This window comes from Dama dama, chromosome 25 (genome assembly GCF_033118175.1).
Source record: "Dama dama isolate Ldn47 chromosome 25, ASM3311817v1, whole genome shotgun sequence".
Taxonomy (NCBI): domain Eukaryota; kingdom Metazoa; phylum Chordata; class Mammalia; order Artiodactyla; family Cervidae; genus Dama; species Dama dama.
The window spans coordinates 22,656,166-22,678,367 of record NC_083705.1 but is presented as its reverse complement, the minus strand read 5'-3'; the positions used below and the strand labels follow the sequence as shown (position 1 = coordinate 22,678,367).

The 22,202-nt window shown below is 38.5% G+C and overlaps 1 protein-coding gene across 3 annotated transcripts in view; it reads left to right on the top strand.

Annotated features, from left to right (window-relative positions):
• CWC27 (CWC27 spliceosome associated cyclophilin) overlaps positions 1 to 22,202 on the top strand; it is a 242,323-nt gene that overhangs the window by 183,555 nt on the left and 36,566 nt on the right. For all 3 annotated transcript variants that reach the window (XR_009690553.1, XM_061129697.1, XM_061129696.1), the window contains exons 12-13: positions 1,360 to 1,469; positions 10,281 to 10,384. Coding sequence is in view for 2 of the 3 variants with exons in the window: in XM_061129697.1 (XP_060985680.1) it covers positions 1,360 to 1,469; positions 10,281 to 10,384 (214 nt within the window). In the remaining variant the exon portion in view is untranslated. The remainder of the gene's footprint in view (positions 1 to 1,359; positions 1,470 to 10,280; positions 10,385 to 22,202) is intronic.

The window sequence follows — 22,202 nt, the reverse complement described above, 5'->3', positions numbered from 1 at the left end:
TGTGGTGATCAACTTTCTTAGCAAATTTTAGGTATACAATACAGTATTATTAACTGTATTTACCGTGCTGTACCTTAAATCTCCAGAACCTTCCTATCCCACATGATTGAATCTTTGTACCCTTTGACATCAAAATCATATTAGGTAACCATAAGAATACTCCTTGTTTCTTTTTTTTTTTTAAGAAAAAAGAAAATTTTTTTTAACTAGATAATCTCTTGAACACAATGGCTGGTTATTAGTATATTACACATTAATTATGCTTCTCAAACTAGGTAACAAAGAGGCAAGCAACAAACCAAGGCTTGAGTAGAACAGTTTGTGACATTCTTGATTACAGCTGGCTCATCTTGGTTTGTCAGCCAAAGATGAGAAGATATAGGTTTTTTTCTTAAGTCACAAATTGTCATTAATATATATAAATGTAAGTATTGTAAAATATTGGTACTTTTTTTTTTAGGCAACACTGTATTCTGTGAACCCAGATGTTAACTAATTTTTATATGGAATTTATTGCAGGATCAAATCCATAATTATTTTTTTCTCATTTCTAATTTAGTAAAAATTACTTTCATCTGCTTCTGGGTAACTGTCCTGATTTTTTATTAGATATGTATGTATTCTATGATGCTATTAAATCAAAGTTGTTTGTTGTTGTTTTGTTATTGTTTTAACTGGGGAGCAGAAGTGGCAAGTAATTGGAAAATCAACCAATATTGAAGGACTATATCTTGTAAGGCAAAGGAGTAATATGAAATGGTATTGCTGAATTTTAGGAATATCTTATTTTAAAGGTGAGATAGGTGATTTTAAAGTCAAATAATTACAAGTGAGAACAACTATAATACTACAGTATAAAATAAAGACATTAAAATTGGTTGTTTAATTAACATCAGTCATTTTCTAGGAAATCATTGTGGAGCTTGTAGAGTTTATTGGTTTGTTTGTTGAGTTGTTTTTTATTAGTTGGAGGCTAATTACTTTACAGTATTGTAGTGGTTTTGCCACACATTGACATGAATCAAACATGGATTTGCATGTGTTCCCCATCCTGAACCCCCCTCCCACCTCCCTCCCCATCCCATCCCTCTGGGTCATCCCAGTGCTGTGGTACATATACACAATGGAATATTACTCAGCCATTAAAAAGAATACAGTTGAGTCAGTTCTAATGAGATGGATGAAACTGGAGCCCATTATACAGAGTGAAGTAAGCCAGAAAGAGTTTTCTTTTTTTAAATGGAGGAAAAGCAGTCCCAGGTTCTGATCTCCTCTTCAGCGATAGACATTCATAGACTTCAGTATGAATCCATACAGCCTTTTTACTGTTTATTCTAAAACTAGTCTATTATTCCTCAGAGGAAGAGGCTGCTCCAGATGGTGCTGTTGCAGAATACAGACGAGAAAAGCAAAAATATGAAGCTTTGAGGAAGCAGCAGGCAAAGACAGGAACTTCCCGGGAAGACCAGGTAACTTCACAAACCAAAATTCATATGCAGTGCATTGCCTTTTAATTGTATGCAGGAGTTGTCAACGGAACCTATTTTGATTATACATGAGGGAAAACATCACGTCTTAAAAATGAAAAAAGGATATATTAACATACAGTGAGGTGACCAGGACCTTGGCCGTTCAAGCAAAGATCCAGGTGATAGAGTTCTTTCCAGATAGAAAGGTATAAAACCTAAGACTTTCAAATTTTAACTTTGTGCATGCGTGCTAAGTCACTTCAGTCATGTCCGGCTCTTTGCGACCCCATGCATTGTAGCCTGCCAGACTCCTCTGTCCAAGGGATTCTCTAGGCAGGAATACTGGAGTGGGTTGCCATGCCCTCCTCCAGGGTATCTTCCTTATCCAGGGATTGATCTCAGGTCTCTTTAGGTCTCCGCATTGGCAGGTGGGTTCTTTACCACTAGCGCCACCTAGGAAGCCTAAATCATGGGGGCCTGGTATAGACCTTAGGTATCCTCGGGGATCTTCCTGACGCAGGAATTGACCCAGGTCTCCGTCATTTCCAGCAGATTCTTTTCTGTCTGAACCTCCAGGGAAGTCCTCCCTAATTAAACACAGGAACCTGGTAAAACCACATATTACCAGACACTCAGATAGAATCTTTGTTAAGTGAATATCGTGAGCCCGTAATTATAAATGATGAAGGGCTCAGCATCTCACCTGCTGCCTAGCCAACTTCGCTTGAAATAGTATACTGCCTATAAATAAGGCACTTGGTCTGCTAGTTAACTTCTACCATAAACAATATTGCCAAACTCTCTTTACTGAAAGTAATTCCTGAATCTTTAGCTAGTAATATAAGAAGACTGTCAGAAATCAAGAATAAAAAAGATAGGAAGTTAGCTCAACAACTTGGGGGTCAACACCATGCAGCACTTGGCACTTGATGAGATGGATCCCTTGAGCAGCCCTTTATGTTGAAAAGCTAGGGGGGCAGACCAAAATTATTTATATTTGGTGCTGCCGTATATATATATATATATATATATGAGAACATATCATTTTAGGCATATAAATAAAACAGGCAAAAGTAAATTAAAAAGCCCAAGCCTGTTTGAATAAATTAATCTAATCAGGAACTATATTATAAATGACACCTAATTACTGGTAAGGAAGATCACGCATCAGTGCCTAGCGTGAAAATAATCATAGGGAAAATTCAACGAGAATTCAGGTATAGGAAATTATAATTACAGAGAACTAACTTATGTGCAATTTTCAAAAGAAATGGCACATCAAATGAAATTAAGAAAAGTGCTTTATTAACTTGTTTTCATGGAGTCACAAAGTCCTCTGAATGTATTACCAAAAGATGTTAAGGATCACTGTTATTCTTGCATTTCTCTTTCTTCCTCCTAGTAAATAATTATTAAAAATCTACCATGTCCTCATCACTGTAATTGGTGGTAAACAAGGCAGAAACATCCCTATCTTCTCTGAGCTATCAGAAAGAAAGGCAGTTAAACAAGTAATACCAACAAAAGGGGATGAGCATTATGACAGGTTAGATACAGGAAATTATGTAAATGTATCAGAGTAGGACCTAATATGGCATAAGAATCCAGAAAGGCTTCCCTGAGAAAATGATTTGTCAGCTGAGCTTTGAGGGTTAGTGAGGAGATACATGGCTAGACAAGAATAGTATATGAGAAGTCTTTAAACTCTTTGCAAAGAACTAAAAGATGTTAAGTATGACTGGAACTTAAACTAAGAGAAAGAAAGAGATGAGGCTGGAGAGGTAAGCAGGAGCCAGTTCACACAAGATATTTTTGAGCCATATGAAGGAGTTGAGATTTACCCTAAAAGCAATGGGGAGACATCGAAGAAAGAAGGTATTATAATCTCATTTGCTGTTTGGGAAGATTCCTTCAACCTGGTTGCTGTATGGAGAGTAGAGAACCCAGGGCAGGACTAGAGGAGCAAATGCCATTTGAGAGACCCATGTATACACATGTGTGCAAAAGGTCTACCAGGGGAGGCGCCATCAAAACAGCTTCTTCATCAACACAGCTGGAAGGCTCACTCTGTGCTGAAGAGAATGTGGTTAGTGGTTAGTCCTTTTCTCCTCCTGCAGGAGCCAGAAGACTGATTCCTCTGGATGCCAAACAGAAATACCTCCATGCAGATCCTATTTTCTTCCATTTCTTTCCACAGTGTCTGCTTTTTTGGCTAGTATCTGTCTTGCCTTTCAAATGCAGCTAGAGAAAGTCTAATCTTGAAAATAGGAAATGTTTAGAAAGAACAGCCAAATGCAGAGTTCCAGAGAATGGCAAAGAGAGATAAGGCCTTTTTTAATGAACAATGCAGAGAAATAGAGGAAAACAATAGAATGGAAAAGACTAGAGATCTCTTCAAGAAAATTGGAGTCATCAAGGGAACATTTCATGTAAAGATGGGCTCAATAAAGGACAGAAATGGCAAGGACCTAACAGAAGCAGAAGAGATTAAGAAAAGAGGGCACAGATACATAGAAGAACTGTGTATGTCTTACTGACCCAGATAACCACAAAAAAGATGTCTTAATGACCAGATAACCACAGTAGCACAAGAGACGATTCTACACATGGGCATAACCAGCTGGTCAATACCAAAATCAGATTGATTATATTCTTTGCAGCCAAAGATGGAGAAACTCTATACAGTCAGCAAAAACAAGATCAGGAGCTGACTGTGGCTCAGATCATGAACTACTTATTGCAAAATCCATACTTAAATTAAAGAAAGTAGGGAAAACCACTAGACCATTCAGGTATGACCTAAATTAAATCCCTTACAATTATACAGTGGAGGTGACAAATAGATTCAAGGGATTAGATCTGATAGAGAGAGTTCCTGAAGAACTGTGGACAGAGGTTTGTAACATTGCACAAGAGGCAGTGATCAAGACCATCCCCAAGAAAAAAATGCAAAAAGGCAAAACAGTTGTCTGAGGAGGCCTTGAAAATAACTGAGAAAAGAAGAGAAGCTAAAGGCAAAGGAGAAAAGGAAAGATATATCCATCTGGATGCAGAGTTCCAAAGAATAGCAAGGAGATATAAGAAAGTCTTCCTCAGTGATCAATGCAAAGAAATAGAGAACAACAGAATAGGAAAGACTAGACATGTCTTCACGAAAACTAGAGCTACCAACAGAACATTTCATGCAAAGATGGGCACAATAAAGGACAGAAATGGTATGGCCCTAAAAGAAGCAGAAGATATTAAGAAGAGGTGGCAAGAATAAACAAAAGAACTATACAAAAAAAGATCTTCATGACCCAGATAATCATGATGCTGTGGTCACTCACCTATAGCCAGACATCCTGGAATGCGAAGTCAAGTGGGCTTTAGGAAGCATCACTACAAACAAAGCTAGGGGAGGTGATGGAATTCCAGCTGAGCTATTTCAAATCCTAAAAGATGATGCTGTAAAAGTGCTGCACTCAATATGCCAGCAAATTTGGAAAACTCAGCAGTGGCCACAGAACTGGAAAAGGTCAGTTTTCATTCCAATCCGAAAGAAAGGCAACGCCAAAGAATGTTCAGACTACCACACAATTGCACCCATCTCACATGCTAGCAAAGTAATGCTCAAAATTTTCCAAGACAGGCTTCAACAGTATGTGAACTGAGACCTTCCAGGTGCTCAAGCTGGATTTAGAAAAGGCAGAGGAACCAGAGATGAAACTGCCAACATCCGTCAGATCACAGAAAAAGCAAGAGAATCCCAAAACAACATCTACTTCTGCTTCATTGACGACTCTAAAACCTTTGACTGTGTGGATCACAACAAACTGTAGAAAATTCTTAAAGAGTGGAGAATACTCTCAGACCACCTTACCTGCCTCCTGAGAAATCTGTATGCAGGGCAAAAAGCAACAGATAGAACCAGACATGGAATGATGGACTGGTTCCCAATTGCAAAAAGAGTACGTCAAGGCTGTATATTGTCACTTTGCTTATTTTAACTTATATGCAGGATACATCATGTGAAATGCCAGACTGGATGAAGCACAATATGGAATCAAGATTGCCAGGAGAAATATCAATAACCTCAGATATGCAGGTGACACCACCCTTATGGCAGAAAGCGAAGAGAAACTAAAGAGCCTCTTGATGAAAGTGAAAGAGGAGAGTGAAAAAAACTGGCTTAAAACTCAGCATTCAAAAAACAAAGGTCATGGCATCTGGTCCTATCACTTCATGGCAAATAGATGGAGAAACAATGGAAACAGTGACAGACTTTCTTTTGGGGGGCTCCAATATCACTGCAGATGGTAACTGCTGCCATGAAATTAAAAGACGCTTGCTCCTTGGAAGAAAAGCCATCACCAACCTAGACAGCATATTAAAAAGCAGAGACATTACTTTACCAACAAAGGTCTGTCTAGTCAAAGCTATGGTTTTTCCAGTAGCCATGTATGGATGTGAGAATTGGACCAAAAAGAAAGCTGAGCACCGAAGAATTGATGCTTTTGATCTGTGGTGTTGGAGAAGACTCTTGAGAGTCCCTTGGACAGCAAAGAGATCCAACCAGTCAATCCTAAAGGAAATCAGTCCTGAATATTCATTGGAAGGACTGATGCTGAAGCTAAAGCTCCAGGATTCTGGCTACCTGATGCAAAGAACTAACTCACTGGAAAAGACCCTGATGCTGAGAAAGATTAAAGCAGGTGGAGAAGGGGATGACAGAGGATGAGATGGTTGGATGCCATCACCACCTGGATGGACATGACTTTGAGCAAGCTCTGGGAGTTGATGATGGACATGGAAGCCTGGCGTGCTACAGTCCCTGTTGTTGTGAAGAGTCAAACACAGCTGAGTGACTGAACTGAACTGAGCTGAACCACAGCAGTGTGGTCACTCACCTAGAGCTGGACATCCTGAGTGTGAGGTCAAGTGGGCCTTAGGGAACATTACTACAGACAGAGCTAGTGGAGGTGATGGAATTCCACCTGAGCTAATTCAAATCCTAAAAGATAATGTTGTGAAATTGACTGGTATGCTGAATGTGAAATGCTGCACTGAATATGTCAGAAAATTTGGAGAACTCAGCAGTGGCCACAAGACTGGTAAGGACAGTTTTCATTCCAATCCCAAAGAAAGACAATGCCAAAGAATGTTCAAGCTACTGCACATTTGCACTTGTTTCACATGCTAGCAATGTAATGCTCGAAATCCTTCAAGCTAGGCTTCAGCAGCATGTGAACCAAGAACTTCCAGGTTTACAAGCTGGGTTTCAAAGAGACAGAGGAACCAGAGGTGAAATTGCCAACATTCATTGGACCGTGGAGAAAGCAAGCAAGTTCCAGAAAATCATCTACTTCTGCTTCATTGACTAAATTAAACCTTTTGACTTTGTGGATCACAACAAACTGTGGACAGTTCTTAAAGAGTTGGAAATACCAGGCTTATTTGTCTGGGAATATACCACCTTACTTGTCTCCTGAGAAACCTATATGCAGGTCAAGAAGCAACAGTTAGAACCTTACATGGAACAGCGGACTGGTTCAAAATTGGGAAAGGAGTACAACAAGACTGTATATTGTCACCTTGCTTATTTAACTTATATGCAGAGTACGTCATATGAAATGCCATGCTGGATGAATTACAAGCTAGAATCAAGGTTGCCGGGAGAAATATCAACAACTGCAGGTATGCAGATGATGCTACTCTAATGGCAGAAAGTGAAGAGGAACTAAAGAGCCTCTTGAAGGTAAAAGAGAGTGAAAAAGCTGGCTTGAAACTCTGCATTCAAAACACAAAGATCATGGCATTCACTTCCATCACTTCATGGCAAATGGAAGGGGAAAAAGTGAAAGTAGTAACAAATTTTATTTTCTTGGGCTCCAAAATCACTGTGGACAGTGACTGCAGCCATGATATTAAAAGAAGCTTGCTCCTTGGAAGGTAAGCTATGACAAATCTAGACAACATATTAAAAAACAGAGACATCACTTTGCCAACAATGGTCTGTATGGTCAAAGGTATGGTTTTCCAGTTGTCATGTATGGATGTGAGAACTGGACAATAAAAAAGGCTGAGCACCAAAGAATGGATGCTTTTGAATTGTGGTGCTGGAGAAGACTCGTAAGAGTCCTTTGGACTTCAGAGAGATCAAACCAGTCAGTCCTAAAGAAAATCAACCCTGGAAGGACTGATGTTGAATATTCACTGGAAGGACTGATGTTGAAGCTGAAGCTCCAGTATTTTCACCACCTGATGCAAAGAGCCCACTCATTGAAAAGACCCTGATGCTGGGGAAGACTGATGGCAAGAGGAGAAGATGGGCTGCAGGGGATAAGATGGTTAGATAGTATCACCGACTCAGTGGACATGAATCGAAGCAAACTCTATGTAGGAGATAGTAGAGAACAGGGGAGCCTGGCATGCTGTAGCCCATAGAGTCACTAAGAGTCATGCATGACTTGGCGACTGAACAACAAAAAGAAAGGCCACGAGGATATTTTTTGCTTGTCATAGTCCCAGCTCTCCTCCTTTGACCAAATGCCAATATCACATTAATTGGCTCTAAAAACAGACTGTCTTGCCACTTTCACCTCAAAAGAATAAGATCCATGTCTAGTAATTTTCTAGGAAGTTTTAAAATTTCTAAGACTTCACTAAGAAATCTCCTTTGTTTTCATTTTTATTTATGTCCCCAGAGAAGACATTTCCAAATTTGTGAAAATCCACCATTAAAAATTGATGGGGTTTGCTTTTAAGTGATAGATAGATATGCATGTAGAGATACGTGTTTATAAAATATATAAGTATATAAACACATACACATATACACCCCCAGAAACACTTAGGAAGCCCTGTAGGATATATACCATATGTCCACAGTGGTTACTAATTTTTAGTGGTGGGAAGTAGATATTTTTATTTTGCTTGTCTTTGTTTTCTAATATTTCTACAATAATTTCTTTCCTTATTATAAAGCAAATACAATAAAACTTTGTAGGCAGAAGGGTTTTTTTTTTTTTAATGAATAAAGTTTTAAAATAAAGGATGTTTTCTTTATTAACATTGTTTGAAGAGGTTAATCCTTTAATTACTACTGTAGAAACAAATAAAGTATCTAAACCCTAACTCACTAGCAGCCCTTAAAATGCTTATGAGGATATTCTATAGGAATTTATAGTTTCTCCTTAAAACTCATCTCATTAAGCAACTATGGTAATGTGTATATTTTCAGCTATTGTCTATGCAGGCATTAAATCTTACAAAAACGTGTAAGGCACTTTTACCTATCATTTTTTAACAATAATTTCCTTTGTTTCTTGTAGTTATTTTGACACCACCTGTCTTAGCGAGCCTAGGTTCTAGGCCACCAACACCTACTTAATTTTTTCATAAACTGTGGTCTTAATGATATTTTAGATAAATTCTGGAGCCTCCAAGTTACCATGACTCGGTAACTTGTTTTTCACACATTGGTATCTGTTTTTCACACATTGAACTATTACACATTTTCTCTTATGAAATATAAGTACAGTTAGCCCTTGAGCAACACAGCTTTGAACTTCATGGGTCCACTTATACTCAAATTTCTTTCAATAAATATATACGACAGTCCTGGACTAACCACGAATGGTTGCATAACCACAGAAGTAGAGAGAGGGAGGATTTTCAACTGCTCAGAGCATGGGTGCCCTTAACCTCCAATGAGTTTAGGGGTCGACTATATTTCAGTACTGAATTCAGTGCACCATTGTCTTAATTAGAAACTTGATTTTTTTTTAGACAGGTGGTACTTTATCCCATTTCACAATTATGTATCTTCTAAAACTGTAGAATAAAATTTTTTTTTCTAATTTCTAATTTCTCTGCTCAAATTCTGAAACAAATTGTTAAGGTATAGCTGGAGACAGTATGATTAAAATTTCAGGCACTTGTTGCTTCCTCTTACCTTCCTGCTTACCCTCTTAAAGGGCATGGGAGTCAAAAAAAAAAAAATCAGAGGACTGGTCCCTTTTTTATAAAAATATACTCAACGTGATCGTTATATCCTTCTTCTTTCATTTAACAATAGGATACTTCATGAATATAGTTTTAATAATAGTGCAATTACATATTCACTGCTTTTTACCAAATTTATCTATTTTCTTATAAATAGACATTTAACATTTCCTTTTTTCACTTGTATGAATACTGCTGCAGTGTACATCTTTTGCATAAGCCATTTTCGGTGTTTCAGATTATTTTTCTACATGTATTCCCAGGATTGGAATTATTGAATCAAAAGCAATGAACATTTATTGTTTCTGATACATATAAAAAACTTTCCAAAGATGTCACTGCAGTTTACCCACCTTCCAACAATCAATGTGTTCATTCATTTCGCCTTTCCCAACATTGACATCTTTACATTTTTGGAAATTTGGTCAATGAAAAGTGCTCTTTGTTGGTGGTGTTTTGTTTTTGATTTCACATGTCTTAGTGAAGTGTTAATACCTCCCCATCTTGTGTACCCTAAAAACTTAGCTCTTAGTAAGCATGCATTTTAAAGTTTAAATGTCTCCTATATAAATAAGTTTATATCCCTCAAATCAGAAATAGTCACATATTCCTGGGGGCAAATGTCAGTGCAAATGCAAACAGGGCAATGTCAAGGTTTGTGAATATCAATCACGGTTATAATTGGAGGGCAGTTTTGTTATTTTCCTTCAACGTTAGAAAATTGTTTTATGGAAGGATATTTTCTCTTCTACCAAATTTAAGTGTCTCTTCTGATATTATATTTATTCTTATCAGGAAGTTTAGCAGTCCTAATTGTTATTTCAGACTCTTGCGCTGCTGAACCAGTTTAAATCTAAACTCACTCAAGCAATTGCTGAAACTCCTGAAAATGACATTTCTGAAACAGAAGTAGAAGATGATGAAGGATGGTAAGGCCTTTGATTTCTTTATATTAACTATGAACAAATGGACTCAGAGCAGAGACACTATTAAAACAGTTATAGCATGCTTTTTTTTTTTCAGACTTTACCTTCGATTATATTCTCATCTTATATGGTCTCAACCTCCTTTTACTCCATTTCAGTTCAGTAAGCATTTATTTAGTGCTTTGTGTATTCCCACTATTGTATTATCCAGTAGAAAATACACAGGAAATTCATGTCACTATCCTTGCCCTAAATAATTCTCTAATATGGAAAAGATAAGACTCACGTTTATCAACTAGAAAACAGTCTTAAAAAATTCCGAGTCATTTTTTTACACTTTCCCACAAACACTTTAGAACTCGTTAGTCCATTTCATAATCCTACTAAGTTCCTCTTCAAATTTATGATCTCCTGGATCCTAGCAACACATACATAGTTAATTCATTTTTATCTTTGGATATTTTTCAGCTTTTAAAGACACTGATAAGAAATAAAGGGATGAATGTCCTGTGCTTAACACTTTATCCTATACTGGCGGAAAAAAAAAAAAGAATTGTGCTTTCTCTTATCATTCTCCTCTGTCCTCCAGTTGACTTCACATGTAGTATATTAGGCCTCCCCACACCTAACTGCCTCCACCTCCCATGACACCCTGGCTCAGGCACGTTGCTGCAAGCAAGCCAGTGGGTCACCCCCACACATGACTCACTCTCTGGAGCCTCTGAACTGTCACACTGTGCCATTACCCCAACCCAGAATCACAGCCTCACTCCCCTCTGCCAAACGGCACCTCTCCCCCATTTCAAAACACTGCTCAGCACTCCCATGCTCCAGGAAACCAGTCAGCAAGATTTGTTGAGCACTCACAAATCTAGAGGGTGGAGGAAAGAGGGCTGGAACACACATTTAAAAGGACATAAAAACACTTACTAAGAAAACATTTAAGCAAGTAAGACTCTGCAACTATATCTGACTTTAGTCAAAAGGGCCAGGTGATGATGAGTTGAATGGGATAAATCTTAACCTAGCATACAATCCTGAAAGCACTTGTGTATTTCTCAGTCTATAATTTCTGTATGATTTGGGTTATGATGCCAATGTTTGTAAAACCCTGAGTCTCTTTTAATAGGTTTCTATTGCTTTTGTGTATTTGTTTATACTTAAATTCAAAGTTGCTTAAGACAGAAGCTGGCTTATCCCATAGTTCTCTGCCAAAGGTGAAGGCTCAGTGAGTGGTGAGTGACCCATAGAGATAAATGCACATTGCAAAGAACTTTCTGTTTTTTTATATGACTGGACAGGTTTAGTTTTATTTTGGATTCCTTGAATGTCTCAAAATATCTTTCAAATGTTTTGGGTTCAGCCACCACACACAAAAAAATGTTTTGCCAAGTCCTCTTCCTCTTATTTTTGAATCCATATGCATTTTTTAAGGAAATATGATCCATGTGTTTCTGATTCATTTACACTTAACTCATCAAGATGGTGTTTTGTAAGAGCAGTTTGATGCCCAATAAGTTTTTTTAACCTTTTTATAAGCCATTTAAGTCCTTTTTTATTGAACAGGAAAGTCACCAACAAATTTAAACCCAGAAATTTCATTTGAAACTCATAACCCACAGGATTCAAATTTACTTTCAACTTGGCAAGACCATTTAACTTCCCAAGGTTCTTCCTAGTCCCTTGGTTCCATGTCCTCTCATTTTGAATCCCTCATTAGCATCAGATATCAATTAGTGTTTTTCAAAGTGTCATTCTTATTTTTGATGTGATTTCACAATACAATCAATATTCTAACACCCTCATTAGAAAGTTAAAACAGACGGGAAGCTTCACCAGATTGGGGGTGGTGGGGGGAATAATCACAGGTCAGTGATATTGGCTAGTTCTCCATCTAGGAAACAGAAATAAGTGGTAAAGGGATTAGGATGAAGGAACCATTACCAGGTCTTCAAGGGGTTCCTTTCTGCTTCTTATTACAGTCACCTAACCAGAAAGTCAGAAGTCTACGCTAGGTACCTACATACTTTTTGTATTTTTTACTCTAACATCTAATTAAAATACCTGGGGTTCTTATCTACCGCCTTCCTGTCGCAGTGTAAACTGTTGAAATCTTGTAACCTGATAAGCAATGGCATCACTTCTGTTCATAAATAAACCAGTATAAACCAGTTCAGCTTTATCAGATCCCTGGTGATTTAGATCATCTCTCATAAAATATATTCCACTAGGAAAAGATGTCTTATATTCAAAATGATTTATAGCAAATATTATGAGTGCATGGCATATGCATGTGTGTTATGCATAAATTACATGGTTCCCAGACTGTTTTGTAGGTCACGCTTGCCACTTTTCTAAGAAGTGAAAGTCAGCCAGTGCTGTACTACACTGCCAGGGTCTGTTATCTGAGGTAAAATGATTGCTTCTAAGACATTTTTATGTGTCCGCATGAGTGACCACACATTGAGGGATCATTTTCATTTTCTGTCAAGATAGAAACCATTACCAATTTGTTATGTTTTCTTTTACTTGGCAAACTGTTCTATTCGCATTTTTGGCCGAGCTGCTGTATTGGCATGGTATACAACAGACATTTGGGTACCATTCAGCTGCGTTCTACTTTTTATGCAAAAAAAAGTGGGCAGGGGAGAGAAAGAAAAGAAATATGATTCTATTGTAAACACCGTATATGGTGTTTGATAATTATTCCCAGATTTCACTGTCTAACAAGGCATTTAAGGAAGTGTTATTAGTAGATCTAAGCTGAAATGCGTGATAGAAATTTTTCACTCACAACGATTAGCATTTTTCCTTTAAAGGGATATATACTGCCAATATTTGATACTGGTAGTGACGGGCACCAGATTCTAGTGTAGCAGCTAAAGGAACCTCTTTGCCATGACATTCCTTCTTCCCATCCTTCATCCCATAACATCACACACTCTTCTAGCTATAGTAACCGTCTTCAAACATGGATTTTATAAAACCAGTTAGATACATAGCAGGAGTTATCAGCCAAAGGATTTGTATGACCATGTAGATGAAGTCCATATGCCATTTTGAGTTTAGTTAGATAAAGCTTGGTTAGCTCCCAAAAAAGTTTTGAGAGTTGTGTCTGACAAGGCAGTAGGGAGACTTATAAAAAAAGAAAGCCACCTGCTCCTTATGCAACAAAATTAGCATTCCAAGAGGAAGGAAAAAAATTAAGTCTATGAGAGTAGACTGCAGTCTTGTGAACATTAACTATTCACTACTGTGTTCCATTGACACTTCTTTGCAGATTATTAACATAAAACTTCACAACACATATACATGATAAAATAAAAAACAGTATAAATGTCTATCTGCCTTCATCCCTTTTTCTCTTCTTCTCTCTCTCCCCTTCACCACTTTCCTTTAGTACATACAATATTCAGTAATATAAGAATAGGAAAACACTAACAATTGCAGTGGTTGCCTTAAGTAAATTGGAGAAGGAAATGGCAACCCACTCCAGTATTCTTGCCTGGAGAATCCCTCGGACAGAGGAGCCTGGCGGGCCACAGTCCATGGGGTCACGAAAGTCAGATACAACTTAGCAACTAAACCACCATCACCACCTCAAGTAAAGATTTTATATTTTTTATTATATAAGGAAAAGATATTCACTGTAGAAAAACCAGACTATAGATTCCTCAAAAGAAGTGAAGTAAAGTAAATCACCTGTGATCCCAAACTCAACAATAAGTGGTATTAATTTATGCATGTATATATGCCATTCCACATACTTATGCATATTTTAAGCAGAGATGAGATTATATAATGCTACAGTCTTATAATTTGCTTTTTCCCCCTCAGCTATGTATAATAAATACTTTGCCTTGTGATATATAACTTTATGATATTCTGTTTGTATTCTGTATCGTGGCCATATAGTATTCCCTTACATGCTGAACCACGTTTTGCTTGGTCAGTCCCTTGTTGGATGTTCAGACTCTCCAGTTTTTATTATTACACACAGCACTGTAATGAATGTCCTTAGATCTGTGTCACTGCCACTTTTCTCAGGATAAATTTCTAAAACTGGAGTTGCTTGGTCAGTGGGTATGCATGTTAGACTCTGCTAAATATTTTCAAGTGGCCCTAGCAAAATGTCATTCCAATTTATACTCCCAAGTAAATATCTTTTTTATGACTTGCTTTTAGGACTGTTAGAATCGTAAGAATTAATTATGGTACTTTGCAACGCTTAGTGAAAGAGAATAACATTTCAGAAGAAATGCTTTTCCCTTGTAAACTTTTAAAAAATACCCAGTCTGGTTTGCTTCTGTTTTTAATGTATCAGTAACTGGTACATATTTCAACATAACTCCTCAAGATTGTCAGCTCTAAGTATCCTTGTTCTTGGTTCTGAAAAAGTCTTCAAGATAATCATTTGTGTTAGAACTTCAGGATCTAGAATTTTTTTCCCATTTTATTATTATACTTTGGCTTGCATTAAAAATCAGTTTTGTCTATCAGCCAGACAGTTTGTTTCTGCTAAAGATTAGAGTTCTGAGAACCAAGTTAGCATAGCATAGAAGCAACAAGTACCAGTTGTCTTGAGTATCCAAAACAGTGAAAATTTAATAATGTAGATGTTAAAAAAAGATTACAAACTGTTAGACCAATTTAGACCTCACTATAAGATACCATTAAAGGATACAGCCTCATTTCATTCCTTATACTAGCAAAGCTATAAACACCTTTTATATGTAACACTATAATTACAAATGTAATGCATACTGTGTATAATTTGGTCATGTATTGAGTGAAAGGTGCTGTGACAACACATGAATATTGTAATTATATTCCCCACTTCATTCAAGCGGCATGTTGCCAGGCAAGGGTAATAAGTTGGTGTTCAGTTCAGTTCAGTCACTAAGTCATGTATGACTCTTTGCAACCCCATGGACTGCAGCACACCAGGCTTCCCTGTCCATCACCAACTCCCAGAGCTTGCTCAAACTCATGTCCATCCAGTCAGTGATGTCACCCAACCATCTCATCCTCTCTTGCCCCCTCCTCTTCCTGCCTTCAATCTTTCCCGGCATCAGGGCTTTTTCTAAGGAGTCAGTTCTTCACATCAGGTGGCCAAAGTATTGGAGCTTCAGCATCAGTTTTTCCAATGAATGTTCAGGACTGTTTTCCTTTAGGATTGACTGGTTGGATCTCCATGAAGTCATAGGGTCTCTCAAGAGTCTTCTCCAACACCACAGTTCAAAAGCATCAATTCTTTAGTGCCCACTTTTCCTTTAGGGTCCAACTCTCACATCCATACATGACTACTGGAAAAACCATAGCTTTGACTATAGGGACCTTCGTCAGCAAAGTAATATCTCTGTTTTTTAATATGCTGTCTAGGTTTGTCATAGCTTTTCTTCCTAGGAGCAAGCTTTTCTTCCAGGATAAGATCTGGGCAAGTCCTTCTACTCCACCATCTGTTCAGCAGCCTGAAAGTGAAAGTCGCTCAATCATGTATGTCTCTTTGTGACCCCATGGACTATACAGTCCATGGAATTCTCCAGGCCAGAAACTGGAGTAGGTAGCCATTCCCTTCTCCAGGGGATCTTCCCAACCCAGGGATCAAACCCAGGTCTCCCAGATTGCAGGTGGATTCTTTACCAGCTGAGCCATCAGAGAAGCCCAAGAATACCAGAATGGGTAGCATATCCCTTCTCCAGGGGATCTTCCCAACCCAGGAATCAAACCAGGGTCTCCTGCATTGCAGGCAGATTCTTTACCTGCTGAGCTACCAGGGAAGCCAAGTTGGTGTAGGCAAACACACATACAGCTATAAGGAGACTGTGAAGCTAATGAAAGCCCAGGTTAGCCACCTAAGAGATCTTTACCCTTTAGTAATAAGTAGAACTTCAGGTCTCAAACTATTGGTCTCTGGGCCACTTTTATACTCTTAAAAATTCTTGAGGACCCCAAAGGGCATTTGTTTATGTGAAATATATTTATTGATATTTACCTTATTAGGAATTAATACTAGAAATTGTAAATCACTTCAAAATAACAATAATGAACCTATTACATTTAACGTAAGTAATGTACTTTTATGAAGAATAATTATATTTTTAAAGCAGAAAATATATTCTCAGCAGCAAAAAAACTGAAAAGAGTGGTATTTATTTACATTTTTTCATATCTCTTATGTCCAGCATAACAGGAAGAGCTGGTTCTCATATCTGCATTTCACTCTGTTTTGACCTAATACATCATGTGTTCTCTGAAAATTTTCTCTGCACGTTCATGAGAGGATGAGAATAATGAGGGTAAATAATGTCTTAGTATTCATAGAAAATAATTTTGACATTGCAGGCACAGTGACGCCCAACATTTTGAGAACTGATGGGTTAGAGCACCTTTAGTCATTGTGTGTGTCGCAGTGGTCCTCATTTATCAGAGGCTATGAGCCAGTCTGTAGGTCCTGGGAAGCTTTATTCCAGATCTTGGCTTGTGATCCTTGTTCTCAAGTGGTACCAAAGTGGTGCTTTCTAAATTAAATGCGCGCAGCACCATTGACCTAGACTTGCTCTTGTTGTTGTTGTTCAGTCACCCAGTCGTGTCCGACTCTCTGTGACCCCACGGACCACAGCACACCAGCCCTCCTTGTCCCTCACCATCTCCCGAAGTTTGCCCAAGTTCATGTCCATTGCATCAGTGATGCCATCCAGCCATCTCATCCTCTGACGCTGTCTCCTGCTTCTGCCCTTAATTTTTCCCAGCATCAGGAACTTTTCCAGTGAGTCAGCTATTCTCATCAGGTGACCAAAGTACTGGAACTTCAGCTTCAGCATCAGTCCTTCCAAAGAGTATTCAGGGTTGATTTCCCTTAAGATTGACTGGTTTGATATCCTTGCTGTCCAAGGGACTCTCAGGAGTCTTCTCCAGCACCACTGTTCAAAAGGCATCAATTCTTTGGTGCTCTGCCTTCTTTATGGTCCAGCTCTCAAACAACCGTATGTGACCACTGGGAAGACCATAGCCTTGAGTATATGGACCTTTGTGAGCCAAGTGATGTCTCTGCTTTTCAACATGCTGTCTAGGTTTGTCATCGTTTTCCTGTCAAGAGTTAATCATCTTCTGATTTCATGGTTGTGGTCACCATCCACAGTGTTTTAGAGCCCAAGAAGAGGAAATCTGTTACTACTTCCACTTTTTCCCCTTCTGTTTGCTATGAAGTAATGGGGCCAGATGCCATGATCTTAGTTTTTTCATGTTTAGTTTTAAGCCGGCTCTTTCACTCTCCTCCTTCACCCTCAAGGGGCTCTTTAGTTCCTCTTTGCTTTCTGCCATTAGAGTGGTGTCATCTGCATCCTTGAGGTTGTTGAAGTTTCTCCTGCCTATCTTGATTCCAGCTTGTAACACATCCAGACCGGCATTTCTCATAATATGCTCAGGGTATTGGTTTAACAAACAGGGTGACGTCAGACAGCCCTGTCGTACTCCTTTCTCCATCCAGAACCTATCAGTTGTTCTATACAGGGTTCTAACTGTTGCTTCTCAACCCATGCAGGTTTCTCAGGAGACAGGTAAGATGATCTGGTATTCCCATCTCTCTGAGAGCTTTCCACAGTTATTTATCATCCACACAGTCAAAGGCTTTAGCGTAGTCAATGAAACAAAGGTAGATGCTTTTCTGGAGTTCCTTTGCTTTCTCTGTGATCCAGCGAGTGTTGGCAGTTTGATCTCTGGTTCTTCTACCTTTTCTAAACCCAGCTTGGATGTCTGGAAGTTCTTGGTTCGCCAAGATTTTAAGCATGATCTTGCTAACATGGGAGATGAGTGCAGTTGTCTGATTGTTTGAACATTTATTTGTGGAAATTGGGATGAGAATTGACCTTTTCCAGTCCTGTGGCCACTGCTGAGTCTTCCAAATTTGCTGACATATTGACTGCAACACTTTGACAGCATCATTCTTTAGGCTTTTGAATAGCTCCACTGGAATTCCATCACATCCACTAGCTTTATTGACAACAGTGCTTTCTAAGGCCTACTTGACTTCACAGTCCAGAATGTCTGGCTGTGGGTGACTGACTAAACCATTGTAGTTATCCAGTTCATTAAGATCTTTTCTGTACAGTTCTTCCATGTATTCTTTCCATCTCTTCTTGATCTCTTCTGCATCTACTAGGTCTCTACCATTTCTGTCCTTTATTGTGCACATCTTTGGTTGAAATGTTCCCTTGATATTTCCAATTTTCCTGAAGAGGTATCTCGTCTTTCCCCTTCTGTTGTTTTCCTCTATTTTTATGCACTGTTCATCTAAGGAGGCCTTCTTGTCTCTCCTTGTTGTTCTTTGGAACTCTGTGTTTAGTTGGATGTACCTTTCCCTTTCCCTCTTGATTTTCACTTCTCTCCTTTCTTCAGCTATTTGTAAAGCCTCTTCAGATAACCATTTTGCATACAGGTCCTGCATACAGGTTTCTCAGGAGGCAGGTAAAATGCTCTGGTATTCCCATCTTTTTAAGAATTTTCAACAGTTTGTTGCAATCCACACAGTCGAAGGCTTTGGCGTAGTCAATGAAGCAGAAGTAGATGTTTTATCAGGATTCTCTTGCTTTTTCTGTGATCCAACGGATGTTGGCAATTTCATCTCTGGTTCCTCTGCCTTTTCTCAATCCAACTTGAACATCTGAAAGTTCACGGTTCACATACTATTGAAGCCTGTCTTGGAGAATTTTGAGCATTACTTTGCTAGCATGTGAGATGAGTGCAATTGTGCAGTAGTTTGAACATTCTTTAGCATTGCCCTTCTTTGGGATTGGAATGAAAACTAACATTTTCCAGTCCTGTGGCCACTGCTGAGTTTTCCAAATTTGCTGGCATATTGAGTGCAGCCCTTTCACAGCATCATCTTTTAGGATTTGAAATAGCTCAACTGGAATTCCATCACCTCCACTAGTTTTGTTTGTAGTAATGCTTCCTAAGGCCCACTTGACTTTGGACTGCAGGATGTCTGGCTTTCATCAAGAGGCTCTTTAGTTCCTCTTCGCTTTCTGCCAAAAGGATGGAGCAAGTATCTTTTATTTTGTGGCTGCAGTCACCATCCACAGTGATTTTGGAACCCAGGAAAGTAATATCTGTCACTGCTTCCACTTTTTCCCCTCTGTTTGCCATGAAGTGATGGGACCAGATGTCATGATATTAGTTTTTTGAAAGTTGGGTTTTTTTGTTTTTTTAATTTTTTAATGAAGGATAATTGCTTTACAGGATTTTGTAGTTTTCTGTCATACATCAACAAGAATCAGCAGAATAGGTACATCCATGTCCCCTCCTTCCTGGAACTCCCTCCCATCTCCCTCCCCACCCCACCCTTCAGCCTGTCTCAGAGCCCCTGTTTGAGTTCCCTGATGGTCATATAGCAAATTCCCATTGGCTATCTGTTTTGTATATGGGATTGTAAATTCCTGTGTTATGCTCTCCATGCATCTCCCCTTCTCCCTCCTCTCCTCCCACTGTGTCCCATGGGTCTGTTCTCTATGTCTGAAGTAAGTCAGAGAGAGAAATATAAATATCATATACTGACACATATATATGGAATCTGAGGAGATGGCACTGATGAATTTATTTTCAGGGCAGCAGTGGAGAATGTCGAGTTTTTAAGTCAGCTTTTTCACTCTCCTTTTTCATCTTCATCAAGAGGCTCTTTAGTTCCTCTTCACTCTCTGCCATTAGAGTGTCATGAGCATATCTGAAGTTGTTGGTATTTCTCCTGGCAATCTTGATTCCAGCTTGTGATTCTTCCAGCCTGGCATTTTGCTTGAAGTACTCTGCATGTATGCTAAATAAGTAGGATGCCAAAATACAGCCTTGCCATACTCCTTTCCCAGTTTGGAACCAGTCAGTTATTCCACATCCAGTTCTAACTGTTGCTTCTTGACCCACATACAGTTTTCTCAGGAGACAGGTAAGGTGGCCTGGTACTCCCATCTGTTACAAATTTTCCAGTTTGTTGTGATCCACAAAGTCAAAGACTTTAACATAGTCAATGAAACAGAAGTAGATGTTTTTCTGGAAATTCCTTGCTTTCTCCATGATCCAGGGAATGTTGGCAATTTGATGTCTAGTTTTTCTTTCACTTAGCAGTATATATTTAAAAGTTCCTCCATGTCTTTTCATATTTTTCATAGCTCATTTTTTAACAATGAATAATGTTCCATTGTCTAAATGGAGCATAGTTGATTTATCCATTTACCTACTAAAGGATATCTTGGTTGCTTCCAAGTTTTGACAGTTACAATTAAAAGTACTATAAACCTCTATCTGTAGGTTTTTGTGTAGACATGTTTCCGGATAAATACCAAGGAGCATGATTGCTGTATTGTATGGTAAGAGTACGTTTATTTTTGTAAGAAATTGCCAAACTATCTTCCAGAGTGGTTGTTTCATTTTGTATTCCAACCAGCAATGAATAGGATTCCCTGCTGTATGTCTTCAGCAGCATTTGGGGTTGTGTTTTGGATTTTGGCCATTGTGATAAGTGTGGTGGTGCTTTAGTTGCTAAGTCATGTTGACCCTTGTGACCCCGTGGACTGTAGCCTACCAGGCTCCTCTGTCCATGGGATTTCCCAGGCAAGAATACTGGAGTAGGTTGCCATTTCCTTTTCCAGACGATCTTCCTAACCCAGGAATCGAACTCAGGTTTCCTGCATTGTAGGGATTCTTTACCAACTGAGCTGTGGAGTAGTATCCAGTTGTTGCATTAATTTGCAATCCCCTAATGACCTGTGATGGTGATCACCAGGGCTTCCCTGGTGGCTCAGCTGGTAAAGAATCCGCCTGAAATGCAGGAGACCTGGGTCCAATCCCTGAGTTGGGAAGATCCCATGAAGAAGGGAATGACTACCCATTCCACAGTTCTTGCCTGGAGAATTCCATGGACAGAAGAGCCTGGCAGGCTGCAATCCACGAGGTCACAAAGAGTTGGACACAACTGAGCAACTAGCACTTTCACTTTCTTTTTACCTTTCTCAATGACCTGTGATGTTGATCATCTCCTTGCGTGCTATTTGCCATCTGTATATTTACTTTGGTAAGGTGTATACTAAGGGTTTTTGCTCCCTTTTTAATTAGCAAAAAATTAAAATTTTTCTCATTGTTGAGTTTTATGAGTTCTTTGTATATTTTGAATAACACTTCTCTATCAGATATATCTTGAGCAAATATTTTCTCCTAGTTTGTAGCTTGTCTTCTCATTCACTTGACATTGTTTTTCACAGAAGTGTTTTAATTTTAATGAAGTCCAGCTTATACATTATTTTTTTCATAGATCACACCTTTGATGCTGTATCTAAAATATCCACTGTCATGTGGGTCTTCTCCTATGTTATCTCCTAGGCATTTTATACTTTTGCATTTTTACATTAGCTCTATGATCAATTTTGAGTTAATTTTTGTGACAGGTGTAAGGTCTGTCTAGATTCAGTTTTGGGGGTTTTTTTGTTTTTTGTGTTTTTTTTTTTTGCTTGTGGAGTGTTTATGTTTTCACAGACTTTTTGTTTTGGCATATCTTCAGGGTTACTTTAATGTGAAATCTCATCATTTCTTTTAAAACCACTTGTTAAGTATACTTTTAGCAAATTACCAGTTATTCAGATTAATCAGTAAGATTACACAAAATATCTGGCAACCAGAGTCACTTATACTTGACTTTAAAGTTAAGTGTACATCCTTTTTATGCTTATTTGTTTTTGCTGTTCTACTGATAGTGGACTTCGCATGTGGCACAGTGGTAAAAAAAAAAAAAAAAAAGTCCACCTGCCAATGCAGGAGATGCAAGAGATGCAGGTTC